This window comes from Protopterus annectens, chromosome 8.part0, assembly GCF_019279795.1.
Source record: "Protopterus annectens isolate FY-2018-M chromosome 8.part0, PAN1.0, whole genome shotgun sequence".
Classification (NCBI taxonomy): Eukaryota; Metazoa; Chordata; order Ceratodontiformes; family Protopteridae; genus Protopterus; species Protopterus annectens.
In genome coordinates, this window is record NC_056741.1 from 622,399,851 (window position 1) to 622,421,872 (window position 22,022).

At 41.1% G+C, this 22,022-nt stretch overlaps 1 protein-coding gene across 1 annotated transcript in view; it reads right to left on the minus strand.

The window, feature by feature from the left end:
- Window positions 1-22,022, minus strand: part of LOC122808326 (plexin-B3-like) — a 2,760,797-nt gene that overhangs the window by 1,724,314 nt on the left and 1,014,461 nt on the right. Inside the window, exon 15 of the mRNA XM_044079291.1 lies at window positions 6,085-6,267. Coding sequence (XP_043935226.1) covers window positions 6,085-6,267 — 183 coding nt within the window. The remainder of the gene's footprint in view (window positions 1-6,084; window positions 6,268-22,022) is intronic.

Below are 22,022 nucleotides of genomic sequence, written 5' to 3' on the forward strand. Positions count from 1 at the left end.
ACTTCTATGAGACTATAAGACTTTTTAGGAACGAGGAAATTAGACCAATGAAACCAGATAAAGGAGGTGGGGTTGTTCTTATGTATAAGCAAGATTATGAAGCACATATCACTAACATCTTGCATGACAGAAAAATACACAGAAGTCTCAGTTAATGAACGCAATGTAGCATATTCAAAAATAAGGCTTATGCTAGAGGACCATCTCATGCAAGGAGTCCTGAATGAGCAATTGTTCAACTACCTCTTAGTACAAAAACCTCTGACGCCAATTATTTTTGGCATCCCTAAGGTTCACAAAGGCCTTGATCCTTTAAAATGTAGGCCCATAGTTGCAGGTGCAAAGGGTATTACTGAACCATTAGGTAAATTTATAGATATATCAACCAAAACACTGGTTTCATCAATAGAAAGTATTTGTAAAGACTCATGGGAATTTCTTAAAGGGATAAAAAGTGAATATTTCAACATAACTAATTATATGGTTACCATTGACATTGTCGATTTATTCCCTAGTATTCCGCACACTATAGGAATAGAATGGTTCAGTAGAATACTTATTGAAAAATCAGGTTTCAGCAGTAACATTATAAATTTAATAGTTGAATTTATGGAGGTTATTTTGAAGAACAATTATATTATTTTCAATGGAGAGTTATTTAAGCAGAATAAAGGGGTGGCAATGGGCACACCATGTGCTACAGCCTACTCAAATTTAGTATTGCATTTCTGGGAAAATGAATTTATTTTTTCATCAAGATGGGCAGAACATATTGTCTATTACAAAAGATTCCTAGACGATATTTGCATTTTGTGGGGGGTAATATTAATGAATTTGAAGAATTCATGCAACATATTAATTGCTCTACCAGTTTTTTTAAAATTTACACACAAAATTAATCCATTTGAACTACATTATTTGGACATTGTCTTAAGGAAAAATAATATATCCAAACAATTTGAATCTTGCATTTTTAGAAAGGACACATACTCAAACATGTTGTTGCATTTTGAGAGCAACCATACATTATTCCAGAAAAGGGGGATTATAAAAGGCCAGTTAATAAGAGCATCTAGAATTTGTAGTACGGACACTCTGTACCAGAAGGAATGCGATTATTTAAAGGAACTCTTTATAGAAAAAGGATATCCAAACAGTATGTTTGAAACTTTAGTTAATGAAATATCCCAAAAAAGGTTCACACAGTTTCCCCCTTTACTTGGTACTACAACGTCCCAGGAATCTGTTAGTAGAATGAATAAGGACAAAACAAAAAAACTTTCTTTTTTATACACATATAACACAAATAATGTGGAGATAGAGAACATTATTGGCAAATTTTGGCCTGTTCTTTCCATCAATGAAGATCTTAAGAAAAGTATTCCAAGCAAACCACATTTTGTTAGAAGAAGGGACTGCAACTTAAAAGAATTATTGGAAAGGCAAGCAGTATCTATCAATAGTGAAAACCAACTCACCAGGGGAACCTATAAATGCAATGCTTGTAACCAATGTTGCTACATACTTGATAATAAAGGTATTTATTTGAAATCTAGAAATATAAATTTGTTCCCATCAGGTCATTTTAATTGTAATTCAAAAGGTGTGGTTTATTTGGGATTTTGTCAACACTGTTTATGTTTTTATGTGGGAAAAACTGAAAGGGTTCTAAGAAGAAGAGTGTATGAGCACATTTATGAAATCAAAAATAAAAAAGAATCAAATGCATTCTACAAGCACTCTTTAACTTGTAATATGTGCTTAAAATTTTTTGTCTTGGAACAAGTTTTTAACAGTGTAAGAGGAGGGGACTGGGAAGCATCCCTGGAGTATAAAGAATTGTTATGGCAAATAAAACTGAATGCCACACGACCACCAGGGCTTAATGATGCCACCAGTATTAATAGTGCTCTCAAACTACGTAGGGCCAAATTATAGTCGACTCGCTAAACTGTGATTATATATATAAAATATGTTTGGGTTCAAAATTAATATAATTTTAGTAAAACAATTTTTAGTAGTTTTTAGCAATTTTAGGGAGACATATTGTATCGTATGATGTTTTTTATATATATATTTTTACCTATCAATGGTTGGTATTCAATAAGGTAACATGGTCCATTTTTGAAGTTTATAATAAATTATAATAAATTATAATAGAATGTTAGGAGTATGATGTTTATGTACAGTATTTATTTATTTATTTATTTATAAGCATACATGTTTATCAATTCATATTTAGAATAATAAGATTTTTAACAATGTTATTTATAAATATACAAATATTATTTAAATTAATATACACTTATTAGTTTTTAAAGTTGAATATTTAATATAAGATTATTTAATATACTTAATAGATTAAATTTTATTCAAAGATTTTAAATTTGGTATATGTGGGACCCTGAAAATTGATAAGAATGGTGTTTTTGCATTTTTGCTTTGTTGCTTTTGTTTCTGCTTTTGTCATTGCTGCTATTTACAACATGTACCTTTAAACACCAAGAGATTTTTAAATAATGGGAATAGCCCAATTAATTAATTGCATAATTGAATTATTAGAGTTGTATATGTATATAAGGAATGCACATTCTCTGTGGTATTGTCTTGATAAAGCCTGGGAGAGCCCGGGCGAAAGCGCTTGACTTGATTGTTGGTTTTTAAATCTTTCACTCGTGAGCATCTATCTTGTGGATTTTATACTTCAAATAAAACAAAGTTTTTTGCAAAGTATCCGGTTCCTGGTGATTTCTTCGGTCGTGAGCTATTGGTTTTATGCTGTTTCTGCCTTTGGTTCTAAAGATTTTGTGGTGTATAAAATCTTACCATAACAAAAGATGTCTGGCCAGACGTCAGGCTACCCTTGGTAGGGGATCTCTTCAATAAGGAATACTGCAACAGTGACAGGAGGAAATCTACTGCTATAGCAAGACTTTACACAACTGTACTTTCGTACTTGAGTCACTGAGTCCTCTGTACATAGCTTGCATTACTTCTACCAACGTTTCTGGGACTTAGAACCACTGCAGTAGTTCCCAAATCAGCTTTCTTGGGACCTTGACAATGCCCTCTCCAATTTTACGAATGCCCACCAGTTGGACTCCTTTCTCATTTTTTGCATCTTTTCAAGTATTTGTTTCACTACAAAGTTTGGGTCAGTTGTGCTGTTTCCTGATCTGAATCCGAACTGCTCATTTCCCATCTTACTTTCCACTACTCTGTGTATTTGTTTATCAATCTCCCTCTCCAATACTTCTATGCACTGTGATAGGAGTTTGACACCTCTATACTGCTCACAGTTGTAAATGTCTCCTTTGTTCTTGAACACTGGCATTAGTATGCTTACTCTCCAGTCATCTGGGATACACCTCTCTCTCTTCTCCATACTATGAGCACCCTTCAGGAGTCATTTCTCCCCTGTCTCACTCAACATCTTGATCACGTCAGCTATGACTTAATCTGAGCTAATTTCCCTGCTTCGTTTTCTTTAAGCGCTGTTCTTACTTCTTCTATGGTGGGCTTACCTTCTTTCACTACAGGCTGTGTCTGGGAAAGTACAGATTCTGTGGGGGTTTATTCATTTAGAACTGGTTGAAAGTACTTTTTGCATCTGCCTTTGATGTCCTCTGGGCTGGTGAGCAGGTTATGGCCATCTTCTTTATCTTTCTGTCTTTGCCTTGCAGCCTAAAAGTTTCTTTGTGCCATCCACTAAGTCACTTTCCAGAAGTTGGTAGAGTCCCTCTGATGCCTTGTTCTTTGCTACTGCAACTCCTCTTATCTTGTTGGCCAACCAGTACATTCCTTCCTAGCCTGGCCTGTCTTTTCTATATCCCACTTTTTCCTGCACTCCTCCTTTCTTTTCATGGCTTCCTGGACTTCTGCATTCCACCACCAGCTTTTCTTATGTATCTTACTTCCCATCTGGCTTATCTGTATATTTCTGGACTTTACATATGCTGTTTTAAGGTGCTGCCATTCTTCTTCACTGGGGATGATTTTGCAATCAATGATTCTACCCAAGTGTCCTTTCTTTATTAGGAGGACGTCTACCTGAGTTGCCTGTTGGCCACTTTTGTATGTGATCTTGTGACCGTCTCTCTTTCTGAAGTATGTGCTGGCTACCATCAAGCCATTTGGCAGACTAAGTCTAGAATGGCCTCTCCTTCTTTATTCCTGTTGTCCCACCTATGTGTTCCCAGGCAGTCCTTGTACCTTGTTCTCTGTCTGTCTTATCTGCATTCAGGTCATACATTATCAACACCAATTCCTGTTGCCCTGCTTTATCTAAAAGGTCCTGCAACTGCTGTACGAATACTGTTATCCTCACTACCACAACCCCTTTGTGAAGCATAAACTGAGACTATGAATACTGCTTTATCATTATACTGTAGTCTGACTGCCATGAGCCTGTCACAGATTCTGATAACATCCCTGTCTTCTGAATCCTCTTCCTAACAATTCCCACACCATTTCTAGCCTGTCCTGCTCCTCAGCAGTAGTCTCTGGATCCAAAGCCAACTGGCTTTAATGCACTGCCATTCCACTTTGTCTCCTAGATACAGAGAATGTCCAGCCTCCTCCTTACCATCATGTCATCCACTTCCAAGCCTCATCCTGTCAGTGCACCTACACTGTGGTGCACCAATTCTTAGTTCATGTTCGGCAGGTTAATTGGTTATGTCCAGCTTACCCTCAACAGAGTTATTCCAGGTAACCCAAGCTGGGCAACTGCATGTTAGCTTGCCAGTAGTGGGCACACACTGTGGACACACATACCCCTACCACCATTAGTACGGGTCCTCAACCCACTTATCAGTGGTAAATACCCATACTCATTTTAGTCGATGTTAGTGAACACAAGCAAATCACCTAGAGTTATACTTTACACAGTCGAGTGGCTATCCCTGCTGCACACACAGTATGTGAGTTGTGTTCTCCTATCTTTGAGGGTAATGCACACCGCAGTACATGCCTAAAATGGTTGGTCTATTCGATTATTCCTTCTATAAGGCACCATCTAGAGTCTGTGCTGCTGCCCACAGCTCCATTCTTGGTTTGAGATGGAAACACTTAGCATGTTTTTTAGCTGTAGCAGGAACTCCACAGACACAGGGAGAACATGCAATCTCCAAGCAGGCATTAGTAGAAGGTCAGGATCAAATCTTGCATCTTGGGAGGCAAAGATCTTAACCACTATGCCACTTGGTCTCAATTGCAACTGAAAAGGACTGAAGAAAAAATAAGGAAATTAATTACCAGTGTTTCATAATTTCTCTTCATAACACATGCAAACAAAATGGTTACACATACACCCGAAGATGTACAGAACTGTACTGGGCCAAGATGAAAGCTATTATCTAAAAAGTGTATGTAAGCAAAATGGACTACTGATTTGTTTCAACAGCAATGTCAGTTTAAAAAAAATTATATGGTGTGCGCTTGCCTTATAAGAGATGTCACCTAATGTGGTGCCCCTGATAGCAGTGGAGAAGCTTTCATACAATACAATCTGCTTTCTTTAACAAACACACAAATCTGTTAGCAAACTGCTGCTGACTAAACAGCAGGCACCATGTGGCTCCACCTATTGAAAGAATGATGAAGCTCCTTTCCCTTTACACTTACATGAGCAGAGAAAGTGCATCTCAAATCCCTTGCAGAAAACATGGCCAACACAATGCTTACTGTGCTGACTGAAAGGAAAACAGAAACTCTTCCTTCATGAAATACAAAGTGAATGATGATCTTTTTAACACTGACATTTATCACTCAGACAATATCATTATCCATCTACCTTGTCAGCTTCCTCTAATCACAGATTGCTTAAAAACCCTGGGAGTTAGATTCTGCATATGCAAGTGTGTATCAAACCCCCCCCGCTCTTGGGTGTAAGCTAAACTATAAATGCATATCAGGGACTGTGGCGGTAAGGCAGTATTAAAAGAGGAATTAATACTTAACAGAAGGCGTGAACTGAGTCAAGTTCCTGTAGTTAAGAGGCCATCCAGAAGATGAATGTAGAGGAAAGAGAAACATGATCTAAACTTTGAAAAAAAATCAAAACTTTGGGAGAACACCCATTACCTTTAAATGAGGTTGTACTGTGGGCTGGTGCTGTATTTCAGAGTCTTGTCTTCGTCTTCTCCTCCTGCTAGGTACCTCTGTATTTAGCACAGCACTGACTAATGGCTTCTGTACCACATCCAGATTCTCACCTTCCACTGTGATTATCCGTCCACCCCTGAACAAAAAAAAAAACAAGGCAGACTGAATAACAAGTCAACATTATAGCTATACAAAGTACACACATACGTGCAGCAACACAAGTGATAAAAGTCCTTTTGTTACCATTAATGTGCACAGATTTTTACACCTTCTACCAAGACAGAATATAAATAAGCGAAGTAAAAAGATTACTTTTGATCAAGAAAAATATGCTTACCTCAAAAACATTCAAGCAATTACTTACTGTGTATGACAAATTACAATTCCCAAGGAAGTTAGACACACTAACAGGAATGTAAGCTATCCATTTTATTTCAGGAGAGGAGGTTTTAAGACTTGATATTCATCAGCTATCTGTGCGCTAGACACTTTCTATAAATCTGCCTAGCTATACCAGGAAGCAACTATCTTAAAAGGAAACTTGGTAATATCCTGTATGAAATTAAATTTGAAGACCTGCTCATAACATCGTCTGAAAAATGTAACTCAACAATTGTCAAAGCACATATGTGACTAAGGACCACCTTGTACTGAAATACAACATAGCTGGGTGGGAGCTTAGACCTTCATAGTGACTAATAAAAGTTTTATGTGCTTCAACATTTGATACAATTTTCCTTTAGAAAAGCTACAAAGATCCAATAAAACATGCAAAATCATACTTCTAAGATATTTCAAGGCTTAATACAGCAACATAATAAATGTGTATCTTCATCTGAGAAAAACATGAAAAGCTAGAAGTTAGAAACAGGGAAACACAAAATTCTTACTAGAGATGTGAGAATTATCACCATATGAATTAAAAAGTTGTGAGCTAAAGACACCTGAACAAAATTCTTATTAGAATCCGTCATTATAGAAAACAAACAGCAGTCAAGTCACCACTGCCAATCCTTACATACATTACACTTGCTTGAATTTCCCAGTTTATTGCAATACCACCAATTCAGCCTAGCACACCAAATACTATACAATCCAGAGAAAACACCTGCCCTGTCTGGTCTTCTAAACTGCTACAATTCAAATAGACAATTACATTCCAGCAACAAAGCTCTGATTGAAAATATTCCATGTAAAAACAACTCTGAGGAATCTCTCTTCCCTCGAAGTTACTAAAACCTGGAACATCCTTCCTCCTGACATCAGATTACAAAAGTGTACTTCCCACCTTCAAAAAACTCTAAATCATACCTTCACACCAGCCATCTATGCAACTGCAATGGGCCACCTTGAGGCCTCACTAAATTGCAGGAGTACTATTTTCTTAAGCTTCTGGTGAATACTAATAATGTGCTCAACCAATGCTCATTATAAATACTGTACATATGTTTTTGCTATGAAAATGCTATGCACACATATTGTACATATGTTTTTGCTATGAAAATGCTATGCACACATTGTACAAATGCTTTGGCCATGAAAATGCTATGCACACATATTTGTTCATTAGCAAACTTTAGATCTAATAGTTGTAACTGTCTCTATTGTGTTCAATAAGTTGTCTCCAACTATCTACTTCATACTTATTAATAGTCTAAACTACTTTTCAACTAGTACTTAACATTTACATTTTTTGTAACATGTTGTTAACCGTTAACATTTATACTTTGTAACCTATAACTATTACCATTGATTTCTGTTCATTTTGTACTGTGTGGAGCTTTTCTCCCCAGGCCTCCACTGAAAACGGACACTAGTTGCCCAATCGGATTATCCCTGGTAAGCAAAAGTTAAAATAAATTTTTCCCCCACGGATGAAAACCATGTATCCCATTAGTGCTGAAACTATAGCTGTAGACAAACCTGAATGTTAAAAACTGGAAATTATTTCACATTTGAAATGACCAACATCTTGAAAACTCTTTTTTTTAACTTAGCATCATTTTGTAAAGATCTTGCCTCCTGTCACCTGTGCATTCTTCCAGCACATAAGCTTTGCGTGTGGAGACAGGCAGCGTACTGATGGAAATCTACTCCTTCAGAGAATCTCTTTTTATTTATAATTTAAATAATTTGTTATTACTAGGTTACCAACTTATTCCAGGCATGGAATCATCAACATACAGTCCTCATTTCTTTCTGAATACAGTATATACAGTGGTGAAATGGCAAAACACCCCAAACATCCTGGCTTAGCATGCATGTTGAAGTCGATCATTCTTAGGTCTGTGCGCGCCAATACAGCAATAAAGTAAGCTGAAATTTCAAAAAGTGTTTCTTCTTTTCTTAAATTAGTGGTCTTCAACTATGAATTCTAGTTATATACATTAAAAAAGATAACTTGCAAGTCATGTTCAATGATCTTTAGAAACAAAGTGGCTAGAATAATGACAACAGTGCAGCTGAAATTCTTTATAACCTTTCAAGGAACACTGACCACCAGCTTCTGGAGCATCACCTTATTGACTTTCCAAGTAAGCAACGTCTCTGTGGGCTTACCTGTCTCAAGGTCAGAATTCCACAAACACATATAGGTCTGCCCAGTTAAGGTACTGCAGGATCCTTCCACAGACTGGTGCATATATTTCAACTGTACAGATTTCTGCCTCACATATTTGGTCAGTTTCCCATAAAACTGCGGTTTTCTGGCAAATCATTGAGGAGTGATGTCAGAAAATAATGACAGACATTTGAGATTCAGACTTTATACTCTTCAGAAAATTCATGCTAATACAAAACTGTTATTCTACTAGCTTTCTAAATCTGTAAGAGCAATATTTAAAAACTGTCCCAATTTCAGAGTCTTTGATCCCCCCCCCCCATTATTTATGGCTTTGTCCAGATTCCTTGCTTCAAGAGGCTGAGAGGTGTTGACTGACGTATGTTTCTACATTGAGACCACTAGAGAAGGATTTATAATGAAAAGCACAAAATAATTTGTGGTGGACAAATAAAAGTGTCACAGTACAAAAGATAATGGTCTCATTTGAAGAGATTCATGGATCTTTTCAACATACTTAGAGATGAAAACACAGCTAACTCTGGTTTCTACCATACCAGACAAGACAATGCTTTTAACTGAGCAGCAAATTTAGGTTCATAGGTAGGTAACTAGGCTATCGACCCTGGGGCCTATACAAGCCCAGTACCTACCAATTTCCTGACAAATAAACAGATTATTTACCTAGGAAGTATAAATTACTAGTAGCATAGTCAAAGGGAATTAGACTCTATTCTGCTCTTCAACAGCAAAAGTACACAAAAACCTATTTATTTTTTTCCTCACAGAAAATACTATGTACACAGTAACTAGATGCAAGGCCACTCCTCCTACAAGGGTTTTATGCCCCTAAAAGTCTAGAGTCTACAGCATACTTTATGTGGCTGGAATGATCAGTATATTTTCTGATGCCTCTAATATATGATGTGGCATGCCTCTTAAATGAAATTTGGTTTAAAAATAATGCAATAACAAAGGCTGCTAAGTAAGCAAAACTTGAGAAATACTGGATAGTCTTTCCTGGATCACAAGTTTGTTTCCCCCAAGTCTTTACAGTGGAGCCCAGGTCAACAGGAAACATATGTTTTCTTAGCAGCGTAAACCAAAATTTGCAAACTGTGTAAAACTGGCTTACACTGATGGCAATTCCAAAGAAATGGAAGCTGCTCCAGTGATATAGAAAATAGTACAGAAACAAGCACCAAGTAGCTGTTAACCACTCTTACCAAGAAAAATGCAATGGGGTATGAATCCCACTATAGCTTCTTGATTGCTACAGATGACCTATACTAGGTAGAAATCCAAATGAATCTGAAAGTTGTTGTTGTTGTGTCTTTCGGCTTTTCCCGGTTAGGGGTCGCCACAGCGGAACTCTGGTCTGCTAATGATTAGCAGTTGATTTTTACGTGCTGAGTTGCCAGCCCTATCGCACAACCTTTAACGAAGGTACGCCCATTCACGCATGTCCCCACGCAGAAGAAGCTCTAGCTGAGAGTCGAACTGGTCAGCGTCTTACTGTGAAGCGACAACGCTACCGCAGCACCACCACCGCAGATTTCCAAAGTACCTTTGCAAAATTAACTAAAATTCAGTGAGGTTTTGAATTACTGTATATAGAAATAAAACAACCAATGGAAACTGCAAAGCAAACAAATGCAGGCCTTGGCTTAAACCACTCCAGTTAAATTTTCATTCAAAGCTTTCAACACACCAAGTCATACTAAAGAGTTTTACTGTGCTGCATAACATGAAAACCATTATTTAAGCCTTTGGGAAATGTAAGCATCAACCCTTTATCAAAAATCTTGTATTCAAAGTTGCTATGTATATTAAAAGCTTTCCATCAGCCCAAATTTATTAAAAGCAGATCATAAAAATGCCTTCACTTATGCACACTACTTCCCAGAGAATTTCTACTACTACTCAGATAACAACTACTGCTCATCAGTTCAACTAACCTAATAGCAACATACAGTTGACCTTAAGATGTTTCTAGTACCTCTCCTCATCCACTGGATTTACTGAACCCACCTTAGCCTCCCCTGGACTTATCTCAAACCATGTTTGGTGTCAGTATAGAAATCAAGGAACCTCTGGCAATACTACATGCTACTGTAGAATGTTTTTCTACTCAGTTTCTTCCCCACAGTAGATGTTCTCCTCCAGTGCCAAAGGTTTGAAATGCAATGGACTTTACATCTCAGCCAAACCAACACAAGACTTAGCCTTAGTCTTTCCCCCAGCATACCCCATCCTGTCTGCCTGCATTATCAAGCACCTGAACCCTGAATCAAACCCAAGGAGCCTCAGCCATAAACAATACCTTTTCTGTCTACTCTACCAGCAATGGGCTCTGGTGGTGTGAGAATATTATTAATTTTACTTGTATGATGAAAAGAAAGCAAAAAGATGTGAAAAAGAGAGATACCAACAGTACGAGGTCAGGCTGAATCCTGATTTAATAAGGACCATCTTAAAACGAACACTGATAATTTGCTGACTAAAAAGACAATGAGCGGAATGGAAGGAGGGAGGGAGAGATTCTAGTCAATGTCAACTATACTTACTAATAATATCCATTTGATCAGGTCACTCTCACACCAACATTCAATGCCAACTCCAGTCAGACGTACATGAGCTCCACCGATGGTTGAAATCATAAACTACTTCTCAACCACAGCAAGACCAAAACTATGCTTTTTGGAACTCCACAGAAAATTCACCAAGCATCTGACTATCTTTGACCTACACGATTCCACAGAGACAACCTCCATGTTCAAATACCTAGGACTGTGGCTGGATCAGTCACTTAACTTCCATTCCCACACAGAGAAAGTGAGAGCCAAAATAAGCTCCCTTCTCTTCTGGGCCAAAAAGATCTCCCCTTTTCTATTCCAACCAGCCAGAGCAGCCATTGGCAAATGAGTTCTCCTTTCTCAATTTGAATATGGGCTCCCGATTTTTGCTTCTGCCTCCAAGCAAAACACTGCCATACTCCAGACTATCTTTAACAGCATCTGCAGATCATTACAAACTTATTTCTCTGTCAGCATCATTGTAATAACCTAGAAGAAAACAAACGGCTACTCATAAAACAAAGCTCGAACCTACCTTTACGATCCTAACTCTACAAACTACTCCAACTCCATGCATTTACTCCCCTTGCAGCTAGAGTTTACAAAAAAAAACCATCATTCAATCTGAGACATCACCCACAAGCCACACCAACTTTCATTACCCCTAGAACTAAACTCCACAGTGCTGCACATGCTTTCTCCTTTCAGGCACTTACTCTTTGGCAATCTCTCCCCATCAACATTAAGAAAATCAACACTTATTCCAAATTCAGAATGCAATTCTTCTGGAGCATTTCTCCCCGGGCCTCCGCTGAAAACAGGATCTGTGGAACCTAGTCGGACTTTCCCGGTCAACAAATGTTAAATAAATAAATAAAAATAAAATAAAAAATAAAATAAACTCAAAAAGCACTTCTTGATTATACATTGCACTGTGCTTGTTCAAAGGAATGTATATAAACAGTTTTCTTTATGCAATTTAGTTTAAACTATTCTGTTATTGCTTACATTTCTGCAGTTTTGTGTTTATGAAATGCTTTGTATTTCACTCAGGCTGTCTGAAATTGGTCAATATTGATCACTATCCCACTAAACAAATATAAATAAAATAACCAGGTAGGCCTGACACACAATCCCTTTTAAGGAACAACCTGGGAGCATTGTCTGGTTGAGTGACCTGTTCAAGGTCATAACATAGGCAAATCAGAGCTAACGCAATCAAACCATGTACTACAGGAACTACAGCAAACAACCTTAACCCTCAGTGTCAACTGCCAGACTAATTAATGGGTCATATAAAACAATGTTAGCGGCAAAAGTAGTCTTCAGTGATCCCTCTGACAAGCTGGCGAATTTGAAGGGAGTCACAAAGCAAGTGAAACACACATTAACCACCTACAAAATAATGCTGGAAGTTTTTTAGAGGTTAAATTTCTGGATCTAAAAGACAGAAATACATGTAAAAAGTCTACACTTCAGAGGTATCCATGAAAAGGTTGACAGGGTAAATTGTGTGGAGCTTGTCAAAGGTTAGGGTGACGGAATGGACTGGTATGCGGAGAAAAAAAATACAAATTGAGAGAGACCATAGGGGTTCTCACAATCACTTACTGCAGTTTTTTCTAGACCTCTCTTGACTCACTTCAATATAATTTCCTTGTGGAACAGTCAAATTTTATGCCTCTGAAGATGGCCACTAAAAGAGAAAAAAAACCTCCCAATCTTTAAGAGAAGAATATGAAAAGGCAGAAAAAGTACAGTTGTGTACACTTACCATAAATGTAGATGTTCGAGTGTCTTCACTGTTGCAGTCATGACTATAGGGTTCTCCCCTGCCGGCAGGCAGTCCTTGGTCGGCCAGAATCCCAAAGTCTGGGTCCGGCGTCGGCTGTTCAGCCATGCTCCCTGACGTCAGAGCGCCAGGAGTACAAAGCTGACAGCCGACGCCATGTTCTCCAGTTTTTCTTGCCCCAGATGCCAGAAGTTCCAAAATGAGTAAGGTCCCATACCCTTTGCAAATACACCTCAGAAGAAGGGTGAAAAAAGGAACCACACAAAAGAAAAGTAAGAGGGACAAGTGGGAGGAGCAGACTGCAACAGTGAAGACACTCGAACATCTACATTTATGGTAAGTGTACACAACTGTACTATGTTCATAGTGTTTCACTGTTGCAGTCATGACTGTAGGGTAGAATCCCAAAGCAGAAAGAAAGGGAGGTGGTCATAAAGTAGAGGGACTATAAGGCCCTGCAAGACTGCAGAAGCCAAGCCTGCCCTAGACTTAGAGTAGAGAGGTAGACTGTAGTGCTTGGAAAAAGTATGCACTGAACTCCAAGTTGCAGCTTCCAAAATGTCTTTGGTAGGAACTCCCCTGAGGAAGGCAGCTGAAGTGGCAGCAGCTCTGGTAGAGTGAGTCCTTATACTCCCTGGGATTTGCTTTCCATGGTGTGAATAGCAAAATCTGATTCCATGAGCAATCCATTTAGAAATGGTCTGTTTTGAAATGGCTTTACCTTGGGAACTTGAAGCATATGAAACAAACAATTGCTCTGATTTCCTGATGTGCTTGGTTCTGTCCAGGTAAAAGCGTACTTGTGTGTGTACATCCAAGGAATGTAAGATCCTTTCCCCTTTATTTTGAGGAGTGGGGAAAAAGTTGGCAAGTGAATAGTTTGATTTAAAGCCACTTTGGAAACCACCTTAGGCATGAAAGTAGGATTAGTCCTTAAAGACACCCTGTCTTGATGAAAAATAATATAAGGTTCCACAGCCATAAGGGCTTGCAACTCTGAAACCCTCCTGGCAGAGGTCAGAGCTAACAGGATGGCTGTCTTCCAAGATAAAAACTTGATGTCAGATGAAGCAGCAGGCTCAAAAGGAGGTAAGGTGAGCTTTTCCAAAACATAGTTGAGATCCCAAGCAGGAATGGGAGGAGATCTAGGGGGCCTTAAGTTCTTAGCTTCTCAGAGAAATTGTCTCATGAGCTGGTGGGAAAAGATAGGAGGGTCTGTATTATAATGGGCAGAAATAGCAGAGGCGTGTATCTTTATGGAAGAGAAAGAAGAGACCCTTATGTAAGAGGTCTGACAGGTAAAGTAAAATCTGAGGAATGTTAGGAATAAGAGGATCAGAATCCTGAGCCTGCATCCAGGAACAAAATCTTTTCCATTTTCTTGCATAAGATTTTCTAGTGCTAGGACGTCTGGCTTCTAAAATGACATCCATAACCTGCTTGGGTAGGAGAGAATGAATCAAAGATCCTGGATTAACCAGGCCGCCAGGCTGAGAGTTTTGACATGGGAGTGTAGAATCTGACCCTGGTGTTCCAAAGGATTCCAGGTAAAAGCCGCTTTCACTTTGGTTTGCTGGTTGCCATTGTCGCCCCTGTAGGATCCTCTGTATTGCCTCTTCCTCGGCACGCCTGCTTTTACCTTTGAGATCTTTCAGGATTAGGAAAGGACCAGTTTTTAGAAGGCCAGTTCCTGCTGAATCTGGGCGGCTGAACCTGGAGGAAATCTTTGACTGTCTGTACTGACTTAGCTTTTTCCTCAATGGACTTTAACACATCTTTAGCATTAGCACTAAAAGCTTGTTCTTTCCAAGGGTGCATCAAGAAGTTTTGCCTTAACATGATCTGGTAAAGGTTGTTCTTTTAGCCATGCATGTCTACTAATGACCGCCCTGTCATAGCTGCCCTACATGAAGCCTCCAATGCATCATATCCACACTGCAAAAAATGATTGCTAACTTGCTGAGAATTATGCACAGCCTCCTGCAAAGACTTCCTATCTAAAGGTTCAGGAGAGGCCAAACTTTTCTGTAAATCATCTAACAGGAAATCCTGATATTGAAACATGTGAAAGAGACAATTGAGAGCTCTCATAGATAAAGTAGTGGAGGTGTAGACCTTCTTCCGCATCTCTCTAAGGACCTTGCTTCCCTGTCAGAAGGCAAAGGATTTTTGGATGTGGTAGCTGAAACCCCTTTAGGCCCCTGGGAAATTGTTTCTAAATCCACAGCATGGGCCCTAAATAAATGAGAATGGGTTTCTGGAACCCTATAGTATCTGTCAGGCTTGACAGGAGCAGGAGGAAGAGTATCAGGGGTAACACTGGAGTCAGAGTATAAATCATCCAAAACATCAAGCACAGGAGGTATAGCTAAGGGTCTGAGTTGAGGCTTTTTGAGGAAGGTTCGAAGGTGCTTTCTGGAATCAGAAAATTCCTGGCCTTGCCACTTAAAATGTTCCCTCATGGAATGCAGAACTTCCCCAAAAGAAATATCCTCAGGAGGGGAGGCCGAGGGAATGGAGTCCTCTGCATCTGAATCCTCATAGGTCTGGAAGGGCTCTTCCTGGCTTTCAGAGGGAACAGAGTCCTCAGAATCTTCATCTGAGGGCAGAGGGTCAGGGGGTTCAACCCTGGGCCTCTTTTCAGGAGGAGGCTGGGATCCCCTCTCAGGATGGGCCTGGGAGCCTCTGATCAGAGAAATTAAATCTGCGGCCATGGACATGATCTGAGTTTCAGTAGTAGTCTGAGGTAAGTTTTTAGCAGTAAGATGTTTGGACTTGCCGGCTGCCTTGGCATGTGTGTAGGCCTTGATAGACATGGACATGGGAGGCCTAGCCGCTCCACGTGTAGGAGTTACCTTATCAACAGCAATGGTCTCGGGCATTTCCTCGGTTTCGGTATCCGGAGGAAAATCAATAACTGGCGGAGTGGCCTCCGGTATCGGAGGTATCGGTAATGCGGTGTCTTCAGTTCGGAGCAGTGGAATAACCGCCTCAGAGGGAACCGGAGCACTCGCGGTTAGTTTTGGCGTGGTGTCGGTTGAAGACGCGGGCCAAGGATGTCGGTCCTGGTCTTTTCGTTTCTTAGGAGTCTGCGTTGTCGGTTGTTCCGACGGCATTGTATAATCAAATTTTTTGCCAAAAAAGTCTTCAGCAAACTCTGCCCGGCGCCTCAGAGTGCGCTTGTTGAAGCGAGCACAGGTGGCACAGGCCGAGACGTCGTGGTCTGGGCCAAGGCAAGGGAGGCAGTAGGAGTGGAAATCCTTATGAGGTATTTGTTTACCACAAGACAAACAATTATTTACTTTTTCAGTAATTTCTGACATTGGCTGAGGCAAGAAAAGGTCCCCAATGGGGTACTTAGCTTTTTTGATGACTTCGGTTTCGAAGAATACAGGAGCTGACCGACCGGCACTTGCGAACTGCTTCTGCTTCGGGCACCGCGCGGCAAGAAAGACTGAAGAAGATGGCGTCGGCTGATGCTTATATACTCCAGCCGCTCTGACGTCGGACAGAAATGCGACATCAGCTGACGTCGGACCCAGACTTTGGAATCCGGCCGACCGAGGGCTGCCTGAGGCAGGACAACCCATATGTTATGACTGCAGTTGCATTCTTGAAGGACATCTGCAAAGCAAACAAATGCAGGCCTTGGCTTAAACCACTCCAGTTAAATTTTCATTCAAAGCTTTCAACACACCAAGTCATACTAAAGAGTTTTACTGTGCTGCATAACATGAAAACCATTATTTAAGCCTTTGAGAAATGTAAGCATCAACCCTTTATCAAAAATCTTGTATTCAAAGTTGCTATGTATATTAAAACCTTTCCATCAGCCCAAATTTATTAAAAGCAGATCATAAAAATGCCTTCACTTATGCACACTACTTCCCAGAGAATTTCTACTACTACTCAGATAATAACATACAGTTGACCTTAAGATGTTTCTAGTACCTCTCCTCATCCACTGGATTTACTGAACACACCTTAGCCTCCCCTGGACTTATCTCAAACCATGTTTGGTGTCAGTATAGAAATCAAGGAACCTCTGGCAATACTACATGCTACTGTAGAATGTTTTTCTACTCAGTTTCTTCCCCACAGTAGATGTTCTCCTCCAGTGCCAAAGGTTTGACATGCAATGGGCTCTACAACATCTCAGCCAAACCAACACAAGACTTAGCCTGAGTCTTGCCCCCAGCATACCCCATCCTGTCTGCCTGCGTTATCAAGCACCTGAACCCTGAATCAAACCCAAGGAGCCTCAGCCATAAACAATACCTTTTCTGTCTACTCCACCAGCAATGGGCTCTGGTGGTGTGAGAATATTATTAATTTTACTTGTATGATAAAAAGAAAGCAAAAAGATGTGAAAAAGAGAGATACCAACAGTACGAGGTCAGGCTGAATCCTGATTTAATAAGGACCATCTTAAAACGAACACTGATAATTTGCTGACTAAAAAGACAATGAGCGGAATGGAAGGAGGGAGGGAGAGATTCTAGTCAATGTCAACTAAACTTACTAATAATATCCATTTGATCAGGTCACTCTCACACCAACATTCAATGCCAACTCCAGTCAGACGTACATGAGCTCCACCGATGGTTGAAATCATAAATTACTTCTCAACCACAGCAAGACCAAAAATAGAAGTTATGTTCTTACCATAACGTTCCATGTTAGTTGTCTTCTTCTCGCCTTCTTCTTGCTGGATGGGTTCGGAGCCGACCTCGGCTCCGACTCAGCCACTCTAAAAGCTCGAGAGTTGGTTCCACCGGCTCGAGGCTCCCACAATACCCCACAATGCTAGGCGTGAGTTACCTCAGATCTCGTTTGTAAGCTAGGCCCAGCTTATAATAGCAATAGAATAACTATAACCAAAGTCCACCTCTATAAACCAGGGATAAGAGAAGGGTGGCCTACATCCTGATCCAGGAAAATATGCACAGTAGCATATACCTATAGTAAAGAGGTGGTAGAAAGAGAGGTCACAATCAAACTCCTCTAGGTCTGTCCAGGCCAGGGGGAAGGAGGGTGGGACGCAAGAAGAAGCGAAGACAACTAACATGGAACGTTATGGTAAGAACATAACTTCTATATGTTAAGTTGTCTATCTCGCCTTCATTCTTGCTGGATGGGACCGCGTCCCTAGCACCTTGTCCCGGGTGGCCTAACGGAACAGACTCTTGAGAACAGTGGAACCAAAGTCAGCTCTATGCCTAGAGGCAAAATCCAACTTATAATGAGAGATGAAAGTGTGAGGAGTAGCCCAAGTAGCCGCTGCACAAATGGTGTCAATAGGCAGTCTGTCTTGGAAGGCTATAGAAGTAGCCAAAGCTCTGGTAGAATGGGCTTTAGGTTTGTTAGGCAGCTTTTGGTGTCTAATTTCATAAATAAGGGAAATCAGAGATGTTAGCCATCTGGATAATGATACCTTTGAAACTGAAAGTCCCTTTCTGCCTTCTGCATAAGAGACGAACAGCTGGTCAGATTTTCTGAATTGTTTGGTTCTATCCAAATAGTACCTTAACTGATGATGAACATCTAGCCAATGCAATTTTGTTCAGACCTGTTAGAATATTCTGGAAAAACAGGAGGTCAATGCTTTGATTTAGGTTAGACGAGGCTATCTTAGGTAAAAAGGACGGTTGGTTCAGAAGATACCCTGTCCTTATGGAACAACAGATAAGGAGGTCGACAGCTGAGTGCATGAAGTTCTGAAACTCTTCTAGCTGAAGTAATAGCTACTAGAAAGAGAGTCTTCCATGATAGCAATTTTAAAGAACAGGAGGCTGCAGGTTCGAAAGGGGGAAGAATCAAGGAACTAAGAACTAAATTTAGGTCCCAAGGATGAGGAGGATTTCTTACCGGAGGTCTGAGTAGAAAAACTCCCTTCAAAAAGGCTTTGCAAAGCTTGTGGGACATGATGGCAGACTCTGAAATGCCCAAATGAAAGTTAGAAATAGCTGCCAATTGAACTTTAAGGGTAGAAGGAGATGAACCTGCATGGAAGAGTTCAGCTAGAAAATCAAGGACCATTTGGATGGAAGCAGTGAAAGGATCTATGTCCCTTCCTTGAGCCCAAAAGGCGAAACGTTTCCACTTACTCAAATAAATCTTTCGAGTGGAAGATTTATGGGAAGCTATCAAAATATCTCGAACAGAGTGAGACATTTGAGGAAGCCTGGCTACGGTTGGAATTGGAGGAACCAAGCAGTGAGGTTCAGAGAGGGAAGGGAGCGATGAAACTGACCCGACTGATGGATCAAAAGATCTGGAACTAGGTCCAGATGCCAAGGTCGCTCCAACAGAAACTGATGTAGAAAGGGGAACCAAACCTGTCGAGGCCAGTACGGAGCAATGAGGATCAATGAGGCCTTCTGAGCGATAGCTTTCTGTATCACTTGAGAGATTAGTGGGAAGGGAGGAAATGCATACAGAAGTCCCCCGGGCCAAACTTGGACTAGAGCGTCTCTGCTGGGTTGGCCTGGTAACGGGAATAGGGTGAAATAATCTCTGCACTTGCTGTTTTGGGGAGTAGCAAAAAGGTCGCAGCAAGGCTGGCCCCACTTGAGAAAAATTTCTCTCACAACAGAGTCTTTCAGAGACCACTCGTGAGGCATGAGGATAGCTCTGCTCAACTTGTCCGCGATTTGATTGGACTTCCCGGGGATGTGCGTTGCTATCAGAAAACGCTGAGAAGAAATCGCCCATTGCCACAGTCTGAGTGCTTCTCGACACAGGGGGTAGGACCTGGTTCCGCCTTGTTTGTTGATATACCACACTACAGACATATTGTCCGTCTGGATTGCTATCGTTCCCAAGGGAAGAGAGTCTTGAAGGGCTTGCAACGCTAAAAGCACTGCTCTCATCTCTAGAACATTTATGTGCAAGTGGCATTCGCCTGGTTGCCATGTGCCCTGGACAGTTCTGCCCTGATAATGCCCCCCCCACCCGATCAGGAGGCGTCCGTTGTCAGAGTAGCAACCGGAGGGGAAGGAACAAAGGGTCTTCCCAATAAGAGCTGAGGGGAAGACATCCACCACAGAAGATGATTTCTGCATGTTTGCGTGATCATAATGGTGTGGGACATCGGAAGTTGCTGGTATGACCATTGCGTGAAGAGCATCCATTGAAGGATTCTCATGTGGAATCTGGCTAATGGAAGCAGAGGAATGGCAGCCGCCATAATCCCCAACACTTTTAGAACTAACCTGGCTTTGATTCTGTTGCTGCTGAATAGGAGCGAGACCATTTTGTGTATGTCTGCTATTCTCTGATCTGTTAGTCTCGCAGACATGTTGACTGTGTCTAGATTTGCGCCTATGAAGGTAATAGTACGACAAGGCGACAAAACAGACAAATTTTGACAAATGCGAAAGGTGTAGTCCCTGGCCATTAGAAGAAGATGCTTGGTGGGAGCTGTGAGGAGCCAGTCGTCCAAATATGGAAACACCTGGAATCCTTGTCGTCTCAGGTGAGAAGCTACCACTGCCATGCATTTGGTAAACACCCGGGGGGCAGTGGTGAGACCAAAGGGCAGGGCCCTGAATTGAAAATGACTGGTTCCCAGCCTGAAGCGGAGGAATCTTCTGGAGCGTCTTTTCATTTTTATGTGATAGTACGCATCCTGAAGGTCTATAGAGCACATCCAGTTTCCCTTTCCCAATAGGGAAGGATGGACTGCAGCGTGACCATGCACAATCTTGTTTTCTTGACTGACTTGTTCAAGATACTGAGACCCAAAATTGGTCTCCAGTCCCCTGTTTTCTTTGGAACTAAAAAGAACCTGGAGGAGATTCGGATCCTTGCTGGTCTGCTGGAACTGGCTGAATTGCTCTTTTTGCAAGCAGCTTTGAAATTTCCAAAGCTGCAAGATCCCTTTGAGCGGGTGGAACATCTGGAAGGGATTTTTGATTGGTTTGGAATGCTAACGAAGGGAATGGAATAGCCTTGAAATGATGGACTGTACCCATTTGTCTTGAGTCAGGGATAGCCAGGCTTCTGGGTACAGTGACAATCTTCCCCGACTGCCTCGAAGGTGGGCAGTCGGGCAACACCTCAGGATGCTGAAAGGGCTTATCAGAGAAGACTTCCCGATTGCCCTGGTTCTGCGGACCCCCTGCCTCTAGGGCGATCGTCTACCATTGTTGTTCCCCCTCTGCCTCTGGCGGGAACCGACTTTGTGCGCCAGGCTTAAGTCCCTTGAGATTGTTTATGAACCACATTTTCCCACTTTTCTGGCCTTTGGGGTAAGGCCTAGAAGGAGTAGAAAACAAACTCCGGGCAGAAAGAGTCTTGCCATCTGTCTCGCACCTAGTCAAGGTTTCTTTCAGTTGAGGCCCAGAAAGACTTGATCCATCAAACGGGGATTAGTGAACGAGATTATAAAGGGGTCCCCAAAGTTGCATAGCCGCATCCAGGCATGCCTGCGTAAGGCCACACCTGTGCCTGTGACCCTGCTCGCTCCATCAGCCGCATAAGAAAGGAGGCATGGAGGAGTTAGCTATGGAATTCAGGGTAGCCAGCTGAGTGTTCATCTTGTCTTGAAAACCTGCAGCCGTAGGATCCTTCAACATGTCACTCGCTTTTGATCAAGTCTCTTTGAAGACGAGTAAAATGGCATAGGTAGTTCAGCTTAACGCATTGCAAAGGTCGCTGTCGAGTACATCCCCTTCCCATTCCTGTCCATAGACCTTGTTTCTTTGTTAGGGCGATGAACAGGCACTGAAGGATCAGCTAGTTCCTTCTTGGTGGCAGCAGCTACCACCATAGCATCCACCGAAACACCTTTTGTGAGAAATTGCTTGTCAGTTGGTGCTGTTATAAATTTGGAGGGTCTCCTGGGGGTAGGGTCCACTGAATCAGGAGTCGTCCAGGCCTTCTTTGCAACCACCTGCATAAGAGGATCAAAGGGGGGGACGCCCAGGAGGTGGAAGGGCGAGAGCCAAACGCCTCAAGATACACAGATTCATCCTCCGAAGGGTTA